At 31.7% G+C, this 18,034-nt stretch overlaps 4 protein-coding genes across 4 annotated transcripts in view; 3 read left to right on the top strand and 1 right to left on the bottom strand.

The window, feature by feature from the left end:
• Positions 1 to 8,259, top strand: part of LOC126770202 (SEC14-like protein 2) — a 39,516-nt gene extending 31,257 nt beyond the window's left edge. The window contains exons 4-11 of the mRNA XM_050489462.1: positions 1,238 to 1,358; positions 1,803 to 1,954; positions 3,078 to 3,216; positions 3,455 to 3,654; positions 4,366 to 4,511; positions 6,308 to 6,456; positions 7,137 to 7,581; positions 7,921 to 8,259. Coding sequence (XP_050345419.1) covers positions 1,238 to 1,358; positions 1,803 to 1,954; positions 3,078 to 3,216; positions 3,455 to 3,654; positions 4,366 to 4,511; positions 6,308 to 6,456; positions 7,137 to 7,276 — 1,047 coding nt within the window. The 3' untranslated portion in view covers positions 7,277 to 7,581; positions 7,921 to 8,259. The remainder of the gene's footprint in view (positions 1 to 1,237; positions 1,359 to 1,802; positions 1,955 to 3,077; positions 3,217 to 3,454; positions 3,655 to 4,365; positions 4,512 to 6,307; positions 6,457 to 7,136; positions 7,582 to 7,920) is intronic.
• Positions 8,260 to 8,430: 171 nt separating this feature from the next.
• On the bottom strand, positions 8,431 to 11,014 carry LOC126770246 (thioredoxin domain-containing protein 17-like). The gene is made up of 3 exons (XM_050489527.1): positions 10,662 to 11,014; positions 9,509 to 9,590; positions 8,431 to 8,750 (listed from the first exon to the last, which is right to left on the bottom strand). The coding sequence occupies exons 1-3, from the start codon at positions 10,804 to 10,806 to the stop codon at positions 8,597 to 8,599; spliced, it is 381 nt and encodes a 126-aa protein (XP_050345484.1). The 5' UTR covers positions 10,807 to 11,014; the 3' UTR covers positions 8,431 to 8,596.
• Positions 11,015 to 11,340: 326 nt separating this feature from the next.
• On the top strand, positions 11,341 to 13,694 carry LOC126770188 (uncharacterized). Its single transcript, XM_050489432.1, has 5 exons — positions 11,341 to 11,479; positions 11,606 to 11,737; positions 11,913 to 12,082; positions 12,197 to 12,290; positions 12,528 to 13,694. Exons 1-5 carry the CDS (start codon positions 11,407 to 11,409, stop codon positions 13,622 to 13,624), a joined length of 1,566 nt encoding a protein of 521 aa, XP_050345389.1. The 5' UTR covers positions 11,341 to 11,406; the 3' UTR covers positions 13,625 to 13,694.
• A 1,572-nt stretch (positions 13,695 to 15,266) lies between these two features.
• On the top strand, positions 15,267 to 18,007 carry LOC126770241 (peroxisomal membrane protein 2). Its single transcript, XM_050489518.1, has 4 exons — positions 15,267 to 15,592; positions 15,708 to 15,800; positions 16,082 to 16,367; positions 17,315 to 18,007. Exons 1-4 carry the CDS (start codon positions 15,504 to 15,506, stop codon positions 17,402 to 17,404), a joined length of 558 nt encoding a protein of 185 aa, XP_050345475.1. The 5' UTR covers positions 15,267 to 15,503; the 3' UTR covers positions 17,405 to 18,007.
• The last annotated feature ends 27 nt before the right edge of the window (positions 18,008 to 18,034 follow it).

The following is an 18,034-nucleotide window of genomic DNA, read 5'->3' as shown; positions in this document are numbered from 1 at the left end:
TATAGTTTTTGCTATTATATATACAAGAATATACACATAAATATATTAAAACATTTCATAAAATGTAATATAACATATCAAAATTGCAATTGCTGTTGTTAACCTTAAAATAAAACATAATTAGTTACCTACCTACTTGTTATTATTTTTATAATACTTTTGATGATTTTTAATTATTTATACTTAACATTATATATACAAAAACATAGTCCTTTCAATACTATACTACAGTAAAAAACGTAACAGCTGCATATGTATCGGTATCGGTATTAACCTTCAAACCGGTCTGATCCGGATTTAAGGGCAAAATAAACAAACAATCGCAACTTCTATTGACATCAACTGTTACCGGACTGATTACTATAGTTTATTACAGCTGTAGATCCTGCAATGTGATTTTTTTTTGAGTTATTCTGTCAAAAAAAAAATACTTATTTAGAAATTTACACTCCTGTTACCGAAAGCACCCCCTCCCGATTTCAACGGAGTCCTAAGCCGAGGTCCGGCCTCACAGGAGGCACCCTTAGGACGTCCGCCTCTCTTGAGCCCTGTGTGGCTCCCAACATCCGGCTGAGTTCAACTCGCCCATCCCGCCCGGTGACGCTGTAGAGGCCAGTAAAGCCAACAGTTTTACAAAATTCGAAAAAAAAAAACCGAAAGCACTTAAGGCCGATGGAACTGTAGTTGCTTAGTCTCCTTTGAATATGACTGTCGTGGCTGAAATCGGAGGACGTCTTTACTTATTATAGACGTACAATTAGACGATCATAGAATAATGTAATTAAAAAACAATTTAAACGAGCACTTTTGATTCGTTCATTAACAATATTTAATTACTGGTGGTAGAGCTTTGTGCAAGCTCGTCTGGGTAGATACCACCCACTCATCAGATATTCTACCGCAAAACAGCAGTACTTGGTATTGTTGTGTTCCGGTTTGAAGGGTGAGTGAACCGGTGAAATTACAGGCACAAGGGACATAACTTCTTACAATGCCAATGTCTATGGGCGTTGGTGATCACTTACCATCAGGTGGCCCATATGCTCGTCCACCTTCCGATTCTATAAAAAAAATATTAAATGTAAAGACAAGAACGGTAAGGAACAGTCCTTACCGTAGCGCACAGGCGCTCTATGGAGAACTAACAAGATCTATATATATATATATATATATGTATGTATCAATTTTCAAATTTTTAATCTTTATTATCCCCTCAATATGACTATTTATGTTCCAGTCAATGAAATGGCGCGAGAAATGGGGTGTTGATACAACACTTGCGTCGTGGAAAGCGCCGGAAGTACTAGAGAATTACTTTCCAAGCGGCAGTACCGGTTTCGACAAAGAAGGTTCACCAGGCGAGTCTATTTTCATATAACAGTAAATCTATAATATAAGTAGCGGTCCACTGTCTTTTTATAACATATTTTATTTTTATTGATGGAGAGGTATTTTTTTTTTGTAAAAGCGTCTCATGTCAAATCAATAAAACATACGCTGTATGTGATCTAACTTTAAAATCCAGAACTCAAAATTAGTCATGTAGACTTGACGGATATTTTATTTATTTATGCAAAGAAGAAAACACATATAATATTTTTTAGTTATGCTAAATCATCTTGTATTCGTTATATTATAAAAATATATATATTTTTAAACTTCTTTATATACTAATTAATCGACATCCATTGTTTACAGTCTCGTATAACCTCACCATTATTTTTATGACTTGCGATAAAAATATCAACTTAGCTTGACGTTAATCAATAAGTACCTATAATAATAAAATATCTTTTTTACAGTCATAATAGTGCCTTTTGTTGGTCTGGATATATGGGGACTTTTGCATTCGGTGACACGTACGGACATAATACGGATGGTTTTGCGTCACTTAGAGAACTACCTGGCTATTGCCAGAAAACAGGCAATGACACATGGATCAGATGCTCTTAAGGTGATGAAACATCTAATTCTTAATCACTTACTCGTATAGCTGATTCCAATAAATAACAGATATATAAATTGCGGCGCATCTCGTGCTATCTCACTTGCACATTATTCTCGTCTCATGTATTCTTTACAGTTAGAAAAATAGTTCGCGATTATAAATCAGTTTGAATTTACATTTAAAGCGTGTTTATTGGTATCGAAAAGAATTACCATAATTTCTCTAAAGAATAAATATTTTCGTATAATATAAGAACGGCAAAATTAATACATTATAATTTAATTCTATTTTCTTTGTTATTATTCATAGTATATCATTATACTATGCTGTCCATGCAACAGTGCTGCCTTTATAAATATTTATGTTTAATATCTTCTGCAATAATATCAATCAATTATTAATTAAGCTTACGTCACTGTATTCAACTAGCTACCCATCCCGGATCCGCACGGGTAGAATGAAGGTCTATTGCCTATTCCAACCACAAGAAGAATAAACCCAAACAAACAACTTTGACACCGATATCATTGGTCACCAATATCAATTGACGCAATATAATTGGTCGATATCTTGAATAATATTCACTATGGATTTGCGAAAAAATGTCGTTTTCAATTTCCGCGAAGTTGTAATCGGAACTTCGAAAGTTAAATTAATGTGGTTATAACTAGTTTAGTGGAATAGTGTTGTATTATAAATAAAGGTAAATTAAACGAGAACTGTTTATAGTGTAATACAGCAGAACAATTAGAAAAACGTATGCAATTTGTAAATCTATGGTTTGTTTACCTTTACTCCGACTCCGATGGGGATGGGGTATACAGAAAACGTTCATATCGTGATACATATAACACGATCGGTTTACAAGGCGAACGCCAGTAAACTTTCGGTCAGCGTGATTTTTTCCGACATCTTCAACAATCATCGTCATATTTCAGCCATTTTTTATAAAACTTTTAATGATTTACACACCAAACCTTTCATATGAATCACTCCGTACATTAAACCTTATGATAATCAATTCGGTAGTTTTTGAGTTTATCGCGTTCAGACATGCTTTGTTTATAATATGTAGTAATATAATTGTATCTTATTTTAAAGTAACAAGATTGTTATGAACACATTCCAGGTAACTGTTATCTTCGATTTGGAAGGGTTTAGCATGCGTCAATATGCTTGGAAGCCCGCAGCAGAACTAGTATTTACACTTCTACAGATATACGAAGCGAACTATCCAGAAATATTGAAAATATGCTATATTGTTAACGGTCAGTTGTTATTGTGTATTTTATTTACAGTCTACACAATATTTTTAGATGATATTTTGATATGGCAACACAGTTGGCTGAATTGTATGCCACTGTATGTGAGCGTCCCATGGCATGCGCGTTCCAGTCAAATGTAGACTTTAAAACATTGTGTGTACACTTTAATTTCCTTTAACGCATAAAAATGATCAGCAATGAGCATTAAAGCAGATATTCAAAACGTAATTTTTCTTTCCAGCGCCAAAGGTTTTTTCATTAGCTTTTTCCGTAATCAAGAAATTCATTCACGAATATACCATATCCAAGATTCGTATATATGGAAGTGATACCAAGAAATGGCAAGCGCAAGTCTTGACAATAGTGGATAAGGACCAGCTGCCGGAACATTACGGTGGTACCATGGTCGATGAAAATGGTGATCCGAGGTGCAGTTCGCTTGTAAGTATCATTTTTTATTTATTTATTGGTAACAAAAATTCACAGCTATATTGTTGAAAATTTTAAGGTAGAAACAAATTTAAACTTAAGCCAATATCATATTTATGCATTATTAGTTTCCGATCGTGGCTTTGCTCGCTAGTAGAGGGAGGCATTAATACCTAAAAGGATCCGTATGGTCCGCAATTACACTAAAATAATTTTTATGGTATTATTGAATTTTCGGAGTTGTAATTTTCATTTCATTAAAATAGAATGTAAAAACTTCTGAACAACTTCCCAACCGAACTTTTAATTTAAAAAACTACACAGGAGATAATATCATGTGAATGTGTGTGCGCACTCTCTAGTCCTTTACTCTTATATACCCAATGGGACAGCCATATTTTTATTGTTTTGACTGGGATTTCAAGGCCCACAAAACCATGGTATCATTTAAACTAACTAGCAAAACCCCCAGTAAAATCTGCTACTAACGTACTAATGCCTATTTGAATTGCAGATATAAAATATTTAAATTATTAGGTAACAGCGATAGTCTAAAATAATGGTGGTTTTGGTAGCTCGCGTATATTAACATAAAAAGAAACAGTTACTTTGAAATCATAGAGAGACCGTTCCATATTATTTATTTGTCAAGTATAAGATGTATAGATCACCGTTATAGGAATAATCTATAGGCAATACAAATGTTGTAATTGTTATTTTCAGGTAAAACCTGGAGGCAAAGTACCAAAGAGACTTTACGCAAGAAATGTAGTCGTTGAAACTGAAAAAGAGTACACTAAAGTTACAGTGAAAACCGGCGAGAAACACGTTGTTGATTTACTCTGCGCTGACAGTGAAAGCGTTCTGAAGTAAGTTTTTAAAATGAATAAATAAATACATAAAAACACTTTAGGTGATAGGACAGAAACATTTCTAAACTACATATCACTAATGAGACCAAAATTGCCTTTTGGTGACAGAAAAGCTTATTCATTTTTCGTTCAAAGAATCAGAATCGCGATTCAACGGAAAATTGCTGACAGCAATTCTTTAGCTTAGTAGATTCTTTAGCTACTTTAATTAGCAGCAGCCAGCAGTGGGACGGCTGATGAGAGCTCATGGGAGATTATACCTCCCGCTACTCCAATGCGAGTTGGATAGGTTAAACACAATTGTCATTTATTTTCTACCGTCACATGCAGATTTCCTCACGATGTTTTCCTTCACCGCCGAGTACAAGATGAATTATAACACAAATTAAGCACATGAAAATTCAATAGTGCTTGTCTGGATCTGAACCCGTTATCTTCGGTTTTTTTTTTTTTTTATATGCCCCGGGAAGGCAAATGACTCTACTCCACCTGATGGTAAGTGGTAGTAGAGTCCAAACGCGACGACGGCCAGTACAGTCGGGAAGAATGTTCTGTACTAGCCGTCCCCGCCTTGCCGGCCCGCAAGATGCCTCTTCACGCCTCGTTTGAAGGAACCCGGGTTGTAAGAGGAGGGGAACACGTGAGCTGGTAAGGAATTCCATTCTTTGGTAGTGCGACAAAGAAAGGAGTTGCCAAATTTCTTTGTGCGCGATGGAATTGATGTCACAGTTAGGCGGTGACATCGAAAACCTGGAGGCAAAGTACCAAAGAGACTTTACGCAAGAAATGTAGTCGTTGAAACTGAAAAAGAGTACACTAAAGTTACAGTGAAAACCGGCGAGAAACACGTTGTTGATTTACTCTGCGCTGACAGTGAAAGCGTTCTGAAGTAAGTTTTTAAAATGAATAAATAAATACATAAAAACACTTTAGGTGATAGGACAGAAACATTTCTAAACTACATATCACTAATGAGACCAAAATTGCCTTTTGGTGACAGAAAAGCTTATTCATTTTTCGTTCAAAGAATCAGAATCGCGATTCAACGGAAAATTGCTGACAGCAATTCTTTAGCTTAGTAGATTCTTTAGCTACTTTAATTAGCAGCAGCCAGCAGTGGGACGGCTGATGAGAGCTCATGGGAGATTATACCTCCCGCTACTCCAATGCGAGTTGGATAGGTTAAACACAATTGTCATTTATTTTCTACCGTCACATGCAGATTTCCTCACGATGTTTTCCTTCACCGCCGAGTACAAGATGAATTATAACACAAATTAAGCACATGAAAATTCAATAGTGCTTGTCTGGATCTGAACCCGTTATCTTCGGTTTTTTTTTTTTTTTATATGCCCCGGGAAGGCAAATGACTCTACTCCACCTGATGGTAAGTGGTAGTAGAGTCCAAACGCGACGACGGCCAGTACAGTCGGGAAGAATGTTCTGTACTAGCCGTCCCCGCCTTGCCGGCCCGCAAGATGCCTCTTCACGCCTCGTTTGAAGGAACCCGGGTTGTAAGAGGAGGGGAACACGTGAGCTGGTAAGGAATTCCATTCTTTGGTAGTGCGACAAAGAAAGGAGTTGCCAAATTTCTTTGTGCGCGATGGAATTGATGTCACAGTTAGGCGGTGACATCGAGAACCAGCTCGCGTGGACTTAAGAAGGAAGGGGGAAGCAGGAATCTTCATTCTTCAAATTTCTTCGTTTTTCGAACTTAAACCGACAAAAACGTATTAATATTTTATGGAACAGCACCTCTTTATACTTTTTACTCACTCTGTGTATCATTCTAGGTGGGAATTCGGCATTGACAGTCATGACATAAAGTTTTCCATAAAGAGGAAAGATCAAGATGGCAACGAGAGTGTGGTACACGGCCCCAGGAAGGTCTCAGAAGGACCGGTGGATGTGGGAGTTCTGCCAGTCACTGGACCTGCTACATGTAAGAAATTACTAATCCTACTACGCATGAATACAAGATAAATTAAGAAAAATTTCTTAATTTATTGTCAAGCTTCCATAATATTCACCTTTTTATTCATGGTGATTTCAAACATTTTTTATCGAGATCTGAATCGCGCAGTCTAGATTTTAAGGCAACTGGGTGCAATTATTTATAGGTATTTCTTAAGTCTTCCTACTTCCTGAGTTGAGTTGTGATCTCATAGGAGACTGTTACAGGACTGGCGTCACTCGAAGCCCGAGAAGGCTCTTTTGTTGCGAAGTTTTGTGCTCACCACCGCTCAGTGACGCTTAAAGAGTCAGTATAGCAATTACACAATCATCAAAAACTAAAACGGAAGTCTCGTTGATTTTCTGTTCTTTGTCGTAAGTGACTGTTAAGGTCATTAACATTAAGAATGACTCGAAAAAGTTCTTAAATGAAAAATGGTTTCTGTATTCATCGTGGTCATGGCAAGATGAACGAACCACAAACGCCAAATAATATTTTGTTTTACTTTGTTTTGCGTATAATATATTTAATTATATTTTTCAATACTGTAGATAAACATGCACGAAAGCATTTTTTTTTATTTTAGTCCATTCGTTTAATTGATTATTATCAAAGTTAAAAAATGTTATTTATCTAGGTTTTAAATCAATTAAATTTCACTTTTTTAGATGCCGTAATATTTGACAACAAAAGTTCATTCCTTCGAAACAAGAAAATATTCTACGACTTACTAATAACTGTACCTGCTAGAGATCTTAATATAAACGACAGTCCTGAAGAACCTGGAACTACTGGGAATGAGGCTTAATACAGAAGAACCATGTACATTATATTAATAAAAAATATATATTGTCTATGATAACGACAACGATAGTAAATCTTCCGCTTTAAAATATTAATAAGTTAAAGTACAAGTTTGTTTTTTAGTTTGTGTATTTTATGGTAGCCTGGTTGGTTGAGCTGCCACAAAATTAAATGTTTACTATTACAAGTTTTTTAAAGGACGTGCAAAGGTACAAAAATTAACATTTAATAATATTATTATTTTACAAAATTATAACTATATAAAAAATACATATAGAAGACTTGTTTATTGCCTTTTGGCACTTAAGGGTCCGTTCACACAGACCGGCTCGGAGAGCATCGGCCTGCTTTTTTCTTTTCACACAGACCGGGTCGTATACGCTTGGAATTGGCCGGAGCGGAGCCGCCAACTATTTCACATCGACCGGCTGGAAGAGATCTGAAAGCGGGTGCGAGCGAGAAAGAGCACGCAAGCGGAGCCGGTCGGCTCCTTTTATTACTTCACACGAAGCGCGTTCAGGCATTTTTAATGACAAAAAAGGTGCAAATGCAAAAATAAACTTTACTACAATCACTCAAAACACTGTTTCCAACGTGATAAAAATCTGCTCTCCTCTCCGAGCCGGTCTGTGTGAACGGACCCTAAAGAAATATTTAATAGCTTTCGCTACATAATATTTTTAGTTTAATTTAGAGAAGGGTAAAGTATATACTGTGATAGTTACGGGGGTTGTCGAAGTTAAATAATTAGCTTATTGATAAATAAATATTTGCAAGTGAAATTACCTTTGTATTTATAAAATATAAGTCTATGTTTGTTCAAATAAATGTAATCAACAATTGTAATCTTTATTAAATTTATCAAAAAGGAAGGTTTTGTATTTTATAAATTTCTAGAATAGATTGTTGTACCTCTTAAAAGGGACATATAACATTTTATATTGACAAAATATAATATTATGGTATAGAGATCAATAAAACATGACAAATGTAATGTAAATAAATTAATAATGAAATAATGCATTATTTCAATTATAACCTGCATGACAGAGCATAGAATAAACACAACTCATGTGAAATATAATTTTTGCAATACAGGTTGTATTAAATCAAGCAAACTTAGATTATTAGTTTGATTACTTTTAACAAAAACTTGGCTAATTTTCAAAATACTTTATTAAGGATTACACTCTTATATAGTAATAAATATTCACATCAAAATATAAAATGCTTGGTACATTTTAATAATCATATTAAATATCCCATGCATACATACTCATGCTAATTTTTTTTAATAATATTGAATAAATGTATTTGTAATTGCTCAATCATCATCTTCAAATAACATTTGTAGTAAGTCCCGTTGGCCACACTGACTGCCTTCTAATCTTTGTACTCCTTTCCATTTAATTATAGTCGGTATCACCATTAACTTTGAACGGGTATCAGTTCTGAATGGACATGCTCTGTCTTTCCAACTAAAAATGAAACAATATAATCAATTATTATCTTATATTTATACCAGTTAATTCTCAAAAATAATCTATTCTAAGGCACTATTCATCCAATAAACATTTTAGCAATACACACATCAAAATAGTACATAAGCATAATTTAGTTGTCAACATTTCACATGTGAGAAATGAAGTTTTTTCTTACAGAATAGCCCTGCAGTTGTTGCTGGCACTTGCCTGAAGGTTTTTGGCATTATAGTATTGTTATCGGTCACATACTCATTATACACAGGCTCATTAGCTAGTTTATAATAAAATAAAATATAAATGCCTGCAGATGCACTGCATTCAGATTATGTAGAAGTGTAAAAAGAAAATAAATATATTTGTATTATATTCAACTTAATTGAATTCAAACAATGGAAACATGTCAAAAAACCTTTAATAATCTTTATAATTATATAATCAAGTACCCTCAGTCATATTAAGTTTCTCTTAGCTTACCAATGTCTCAATTACCATTGTATGTTTGTTTTAATCTTTTAAAGATATAATACTCGTAAGATATTTTTATCATATATAGAATAACAGTTTTGTCCATGGTTTCGTCCACTTGTTAGGAGGGGAGGTGGGTATAAAAAAAAGTAGTAAATACCAAATTTCATCAAAATTGGTTCAATGGTTTAGCCATGTATACACAACAGACAGACAGACAGAAGTTGCTGTAGCATTATGCAAGATGATAAATAATGATTAATAAATATATTTTATTTAATACTTACTATTCTCTATCCCCAACATCGACATACACAAATAGAATATTTTTATCTAGTTCATTCAAAAATGCCTTCACTATTGGTTCAGCTGAAAAATAAAGAAAAATTAAAAATATAGAGAAGTATAGTAAGCAAACTAAAAAAATAATAAGTGTTTATTTCAAATAAATCATTTAATAATATGAATTCAAACACTTATTTAAACAATATTTTAATGTAGTCAATTAATACCCCCTGATTGCATGTGGCATTAAGTCCTTTATAAAAAAATAACTTTCTAAGATCATAAATCTGTACGAACCATATACAAAATAAAATACTAATATATATACTAGAAACAACCCAGTCTCATTTTTTGAATAATTATAATTTTTGCTTCATACATTTTGTCTTCATTTGTTAATATTAGCTATACCATAAGGTAAATAAAATAAAATACCTAATTGACAGTAAATACACCAACTTCTACCATTTTCTTTTTTACTTCCAGTGAACAGAAAATAAATATTTTTATTTGTTTTTATGTTTTCAATGTACTCTTTGAACTCATCATAATTATTTAATGTATGTATCTTGACCTTTCTTTTAGGCATGTTTAAGTAAATATTGACAAATCTAAGATTTTTTTTTTTTGAAGTATAATGTCAAAAATTGCCATGACTATTCTTTAAACAAGTTACTACCTACAGTACCTAATTATATATTTAGTTATATACTAGTTAATTTCAAGTACAATTAAAACAATATACAATTAAGTTTTAAGCACAAATTGTATGTTGGATAAGAATTTATATAATTAAATCGGCATCATAAAATAAGATAATTTAATTTTGTTAAAAGTAGTTAAATTGCTTCTAATGTCATTTCTAAAATATATTATATTATTAATTCGTTATTTACACATTATAATTTATGACAATTCGTTTTATTTATATTGCTTAGTAATTTTTTTTGTATTTTGTCAGCAATTTATGTTTTTATAAATTTGTACACAACTATTATTTACCCCGATGATAAAATCTCGTCGTATCTCAAAGATTGGCACGGAAAAATTTAGGATAAAACCGCCTTCGTACACATTTTTGTTCTCGTATGTTAAGTTTAATGTATTTTTGGACTACAACAAAGAAATTTGCAACACCCTTCTTAACGGACTTACCTTCCACGCAGTCAGGACACCAACTCTTGCCATCAGGTAATTTTGAACCGCTAAAGTAAAATATAACAGGCGGTCCATTTGCATCAATAGTTTCAGTGTATTTCTCGAATTCATCAAACCCCTTTATATCTATTTGTGTAACCATTGTTTAAAATAAATTGAGCTCTAATTAACTAAACAGATAGTGATTGTACAGCTAATTAAGTATTTCATTGAACACTTATTATCTACTGATATGAATATTAACTCTGCGCAAGTCACTATCAGATTATTTAGAATAAGTCAACGACAAGTTGACACACATCACACATGACAACAAATTAACAAGATACGAAGCGTGAGAAAACATTTAAAAAACACTTTGTTGTGTGTTATTTAATATAACTGCGTAAATAGGTATAATATATATTCCCACAAATCATATATCCCATAAATCTGTCGAAATGTAACATTTTTTTGAAAAAAGAAAAACTATTGTCTACCTCTGTGCTATAAATATATGAAAATTTATTTCATTATTTATTATCAAAAATTATTTTATTTTACATAAAAAAATTATTAACGTACAATAATTTAATTTTGGGAGTACAAGATTATTTGAACATCATCATTCCACTTTAGCGTAAAACGTAAAAATCAACGGCCATTATGACAGTTGCGTCAAATATTGAATTTGAAAAAGTTTTGTTTGTAATCAATGCTATTAATTCCTTAATTTTTTTAATCATTTTATTAACACCTAAAAATGGATTCTGCAGTGAAAAATAAGTCTATCACACAGCCTAAGACTATGGCGGAATTATTACCTGGACTATGTGGTGCGTGATTTTTCGTTTTTATTCAATATATCCATTCTTGTATATCCGTACAAAATAAAGTTGGAATAAAAGATGTAGTGAATTTTTATTTCTAAGAAATTATGCAACAAAATTTGTTTTTGCAAGGTATACTATCAAAGGATGCAGTTCACACTCTTACGGCTAAAAAACAAAATCGACCCACTACGATTCAATCACGAACTGCTGAGAAAGCATTAAAACCAATGACTATTGCGCAAATGAGGGGTGATATATTAGGTTTGTGTGTTCTTTTATATTTAATTACAAACACTATAAGCTTCTTCATCATTAAAACTAATTGTGTTAATTTGAGATCAACTGTTAAAGGGATGGGACTATTGTGCATATGTTTTATATCATTAAGTTAATTTAGTAATGTTGAAGGTATAACATTTTATACATTTGCTTTTAGCATTAAGAGTACAGTCACCTAGAAAATTTGCATTACCCACGGCTTCGGCTAAGAAAAGGCATTGGAATTCATCAGTGAAAGTTGAGAACAAAAGCAAAAGTCACACAGCAGATGGACAAATGAAGTATAATTCAGTTAGGAAAGTCCTTAATTTTCAATCTAAGCCAAAAGTATGAATTCTGCAATTTTATATTAATAATAAAATATTTTGTAAAGACTTCAATATTATTTTAATCAATATTCATTTTCATCAAATATACATAATCATTAAAATATTTTTTCAGCCACCTAATACTACCAGAGCAACAATGGCAACATCTGAAACTATTACATTTCCTAAACCAGAAATAAAAGCAAAGAAATCACTACATATTCCAAGTAAGATTGTTTTGTTAATATTTATGTCAAAATTAAATAATAATAATATCCTGGGACTTTATTCACACACGGCCATCTGATCCCAAATAAAGCGGAGCGTATGCTATGACAACCAGACAACTGATATACTACATGTACTACTTTTCTTTTATAAATACATAATAGATAACTACACCCAGACACAGGACAAACAGACATGATCAAAATAATTATTTTTTTCTATATATTTTTTTTCAGGCAAGAACAGTGTGAGGATTAGTGGAATATGTCATATACCGGAAACACCTGTTATATCAAATAAAGTTAATAAAAACCGTATGACAATTCAGCAACAAATCAACAAGGAGAATAACTCATACTTTGCTAATTTAAACAAAAAGCTTGCAGCTCCTAAGCTCCACAATCTCAAAAAACTTGTTACCAAACCTGAAACACCAATTGCAAATATGTCATTTAAATCGAACAGCGATGCCAGCTTTTTAGAAAAAGAAAAAGAAATAAATGAGATAGAAGAGAAAACAAAAGCTCTGGCAGAAGAACAAACCTTGGAAAACATTGCAGAAGTAACACCACCTGTATCAACACCATTCAAAGAATACAGGAATGTTCAGGAATTTTTCAACCATACAGCTGAATCTGATAATTCAGCTCTGTACAATGACACAATTATGTGTTTTGAAAAAATGTCTGTCAACAACGAAATCAAGAGGGAAGAGAGTGTCATAGTTTCTCTTTGTGATATGTTAAATAAAGCTGCCGTTACAAACTCCGATAAGATCAGCACTGAACTCGAAGATTTACTTGAAGTGGAGAAGCAAACAGAAAAGAATATAAAAATGATTGAAAATGGTATTAAAACATTGAAACACATCAAAGAATCACAACTTAAATCTTTGCAATTTGTAAGAAAATTAATAAATGAAAAGAGGATACAAAAAGTTTCCGAGAGTGAAAAGGATAAAACATTAGTCCAAAATAATAATGAACTACTTAAAAGTGAGCCATGTATAAAAGAAACAAATTCAGAAACAAGCCCTATGTTGAGCAGGCCATCGGTTATAAAAGTAAAATCACCATCTTATAAAATACCTAAAAAAAGTCTGTGCATGAGAAAAAAAGTATTTCACAAGTCTATGCCAAATGTAACTGATGGAATGCAAACTCCAATTAAGAGCACGGACAAAGCAATGAACATGTACATGGAAATGAAAGAGAAAATGAACTTCCTTAACACACCATTAGTGAAACATTGTAACATAGAACCCCCAGACACACCTGCCGTTACATCACACAATTTACAAGTGCAATTAGACAAACTATTCAATGGAAGCTAAAACTTGATAGCACTCTCCAAAATACTGGAGTGTGCTAATATTTATTTTCGATTAAATCAACTAACATTCACTGGATTTTTCATTGCTGTAGATTTTTTCTACACAATTCTTCAAAGTATGAAATCTCCAACATAATCTATTTGTAAAAATCATTCAAATATAACATAATTTTACTAATATATTAATAGTCGTTATTTTAATTTTTTTAACCAAATATGCTACTGGTTAGCTTAATAATTTAATGCTATATATTTTGTGGCTGCATTTTAGTTAGATGCTTTGCATATTTGTAGTGGGTTGTAATATAATGTTAGATAAATTTTGTACATAATGGCAGATTTTATAATAAAGAATTTATGAAATATACAAAGTTCTTCTTTTCATCATTACATCAATAACAAATTTAACTGAAATTCTAAGTGTCATAATAAAATAGTTTTCTATACTTTATATAATATGCGTTATAAGCATGCAAGAAAGCATGTCTTAGAATGATCGTTTTAATTGTGAGCAATCTTTAACCTGAGCAACATTAGAGATTGTCTTGAGTTTTCTCTATCGATACTAGAATAAATAAATAACTGGCGGTTGTTAAGTTCAATATAAATACATAATATAGAGCATTACACATTTACTTTTGAAGCTGAGATAGCCCAGTGGTTAGAACGGGTGATTCTTAACCGAATAAAGTGGGTTCAAATCTAGGCAAACACCACTGAATTTTCATGGGCTTAATTTTTGTTTATAATTTATCTCGTGCTTAACTTAACGGTAAAACAACAAAAAAAAACGGTAACGTGTTACTTAACGGTAAAAGAATACATCAGGAGGATTGCAACATGTCTAATTTCACTGAAATTCCTCTCCATTTACTTACTCCGGTCTGTGACTGAGTATTGGATTGGGTTATACCAATAGCTTTTATTGACCTAGGATTATAATCCATATGTCTGATGGTTCTACATGTCTTCAACCAAATAAATAGTGGCGGTCCGCTAGCAGATTTCTTTAGCCTAGGTATAATATAGTACCTATGGTGGCTAATTTTCGAAGGTTAAACCTAAAGTGTATTTTTTTAACCTCAGCCACTATTTTAGTTTCGTTAAATTCATGCTTTGGAAGTTCTAGTTTATTGCCTTAATAATTTTGAGAGGATATCGTAGGAAACCTGTTTAAGCCAAGACTTTCTTCAGAAAGTTTTGACTGACTTATACTTAAAAAAATAAATTGCACTTTCAATAAATGTTTTCTGAAGATTTTTTGGGCCCTACAAGTAACTAAAATTAAGAAAATATTTATTTTAAAAATGTTACACTTAATTATCACTTTATAAGATAAAAAAGTGATTGTACATAAATCCGCTTAACTTAAAATTGATATCGACAAAATACGCGTGATATTTCTCTTTTGAATTTATGTCTTTTTAGAATTTCAATGATAAGTAATTTTGTAACAATAATTACTCAATTGTTAGAAAACAATTAACTAAATTAAAAGCTTTGCCGCATGTGTGGCGCTTGTTTTCAGACTCTGTGTAAGCTAGAATATACCGTAGACAGAGAAACTAAATTTAGTTTCTCTGTCTTCCATAAACACAAGATTAGAAATCAGAAGTGTCATATCATTATTCTTATTATAATTGTAAATTTTATCTATGAAGCACTGGCTCAAACGGTAATCGGTTTTTGACAAATAATAAACAGTCGCATACTAGCCAGCTACTGATAAGTGATAACATTATCAATTTAAACTTTGATCAACGTCACTAGCCTTTGAAACCGAGTAACAAGGAGTAACACGGATAAAAAACAATTTCCTTCATAAAAAGTGATAAAAATCGTGATATATTTTGTAAATAAAGCTTTAAGTAAATTAAATTATGTCTTTATCCAAACCAATAATGAATCTTGTAGCATCGTATCTACAGAATTTGTATATACATCCAATCAAAACGAAGTCAATAACAAGGTAAGTGGATGTAAAAGAAGCGGCTATGGAAGTAGGTAAAAGAAACAGAATGATTTTTCATTTTTTATATCGGAAGGGCAAAGTTTAATTTAGTATTCGAATGTATATTTTTTAGTTGCATCGTTGGTTCAGCAGGAAGCATTGCATCACAGTTAGTTTCTGGTCAATCCCTAAGGCTTGATCCTGTGTTAGCATTTGGTTTATATGGGTAAGAATATAAAAAAATATTATTATATAAACAGACACAATTTCCTTTATTACTAAAATAACATACACTTTATCATAACTTGGCTGACACATTTATTTTTCATTATCATAGTGGAAACATTATTAAACATATCCAATAGCACACGATGTGACTAATTTAAGAGTAGATTGAATCTATGACATTATTATGATCAATGATATACAGAATCCAGTACACCTTTGACGGATCACTCTAGGCTGCCACATCTTTGTACATTTGTTTGATAATTATTTTTCCATCAGGTTATTATTTGGTGGTACTATTCCTCACTATTTTTATGGATTCATAGAAAGTGTATTTGCCGAGGAATCTACTGCATTTCCATTAGCCAAGAAATTGTTATTTGAGAGACTAATATTTGCACCGATTATGCAAGCATTTTCCTTATACACATTAGCTAGATTTGAAGGTAAAAACCACAATGCCGCATTGAAACAATTGAATGCATTATATTGCACTTTATTAGAAGCAAATTGGAAATGGCTGACTCTTTTCCAAGTAATCAACATAGCATTTATCCCGCCCATGGTGAGTTTTATTGTATTCCTAATATTACAAATACTCATTTCAAATAAATTATTTCCTTGTATTTGCATATATTTCTGAAATAACTGAGATTCAAATTGATTCTTCTGTACACAAGGTCTAAAACTCCTTTATCAGAAATAAATTTGATGCTCAGAGGCTATAAAAATAATGATACATATGTTTATTTCATTTTTACTGTAATTTAATATTGTTAAAATGATTTTATATACACTGAAATCAATACTAAAGTAAAAATATACACATTATTTTGATTAATAATAATTACATGTAAAATAAGAAAACCCATTGAATAAACAACAATATTCCTTAATTTTTCCTTATAGAAATCAATCATTCTATAAAAATACATGCATTGAATATTGTACTGCCTATTTCCCTATATTATGTTAACCAATTATTTCATATATATCTACATAATAAACCTTTGTCATGAAACAGTTAAAACTCGCTATCTGCAAATACCAGTGGCTGCGGCCAATTTGCTATTTATGATATATATTCTCTATATTTATTAACTTATGTATAATGATACGTATTAACTTCAGGAGTCTCCATAAGTTACATGTTTTAATTTAGACATTAAATGCTGTATTTTGAGTTTATTAATGCTGTTGAATCCAGAAGACTTGTTCATTTTGATACCTAGTTTTCAACTTGTTTACTGTTCAGTTTACCAAAATATGTTTGCTCATGTCTCGTAATCATTACCACAATCATTTATTGTTAGCATTGTAAGCAAATTAAATGTGTTATACTACTCAAGTGTAAAGGAAATCGAAAATAAGCAAAGGTCATGTAACACATGACCTACGTCTGACAACAGTATATAAAAATGATGCCATAAAGCTAATTATATTAGGGACAAATTAACACATTAATATTTTTATCCTTTTCTTCTTCACTAATATGATTTGTTCTTGTTTCAGCTAAGGGTCTTATTTATGAATTTCGTGGGCTTCGGTTGGGCGATGTTTGTAGCTTCTAAGAGACGGCAACAGACTCAAAAGAAAGAATAAATATTTTTTTAAATAAAAATATATTAACCAACGTGGTGATGGAGATAAGCAAAATAATGTAATTGGGGATATTAAAGGATTTTTATCTCCTCTTTTTATTTATTAAGCGGTAATGAAATTGAATATATACATTTTGTACTTGATATAAGTAATATTTTTTTTACATAATATTACGTATACTACCAATATATAAATATTTTTGAAAGTTTTATTTTATATATAGACTTTGAGGTCTGTTCTTAATTTTTATATTTGTATATAAAGTGATAATATTTCGTAAGAATAAAAAAAAAATTATTGTTATCTGATTTAAAGATGTAAGTTTTACAAAACACATTCCGATGTCAATGGTCAAGAGATAAAAAATGGAATAAAAAACACGTTAATATTTATGTATTTTATTTGACAACAGCAAAAACCTATGAAACTTTGATATATGTAGTACTGTTTGTATAATAATAAACTTTTTATAGTGGCCGAGATCAAATCGACTGGTATGTAATGTATGCTTTAGCGTTAAGAAATAAATCTTTGCTCTATATTTTTTTACAATTTTTTGTCATTAATAAATTACATTTACTGTTCACGAGTATTATCCTAATATCGTCTCGTTTCATTTATTGCTTTTTT

This window comes from Nymphalis io, chromosome 8 (genome assembly GCF_905147045.1).
Source record: "Nymphalis io chromosome 8, ilAglIoxx1.1, whole genome shotgun sequence".
NCBI lineage: Eukaryota > Metazoa > Arthropoda > Insecta > Lepidoptera > Nymphalidae > Nymphalis > Nymphalis io.
The sequence above is the reverse complement of the archived record's forward strand: the minus strand, read 5'-3'. Positions and strand labels throughout refer to the sequence as shown.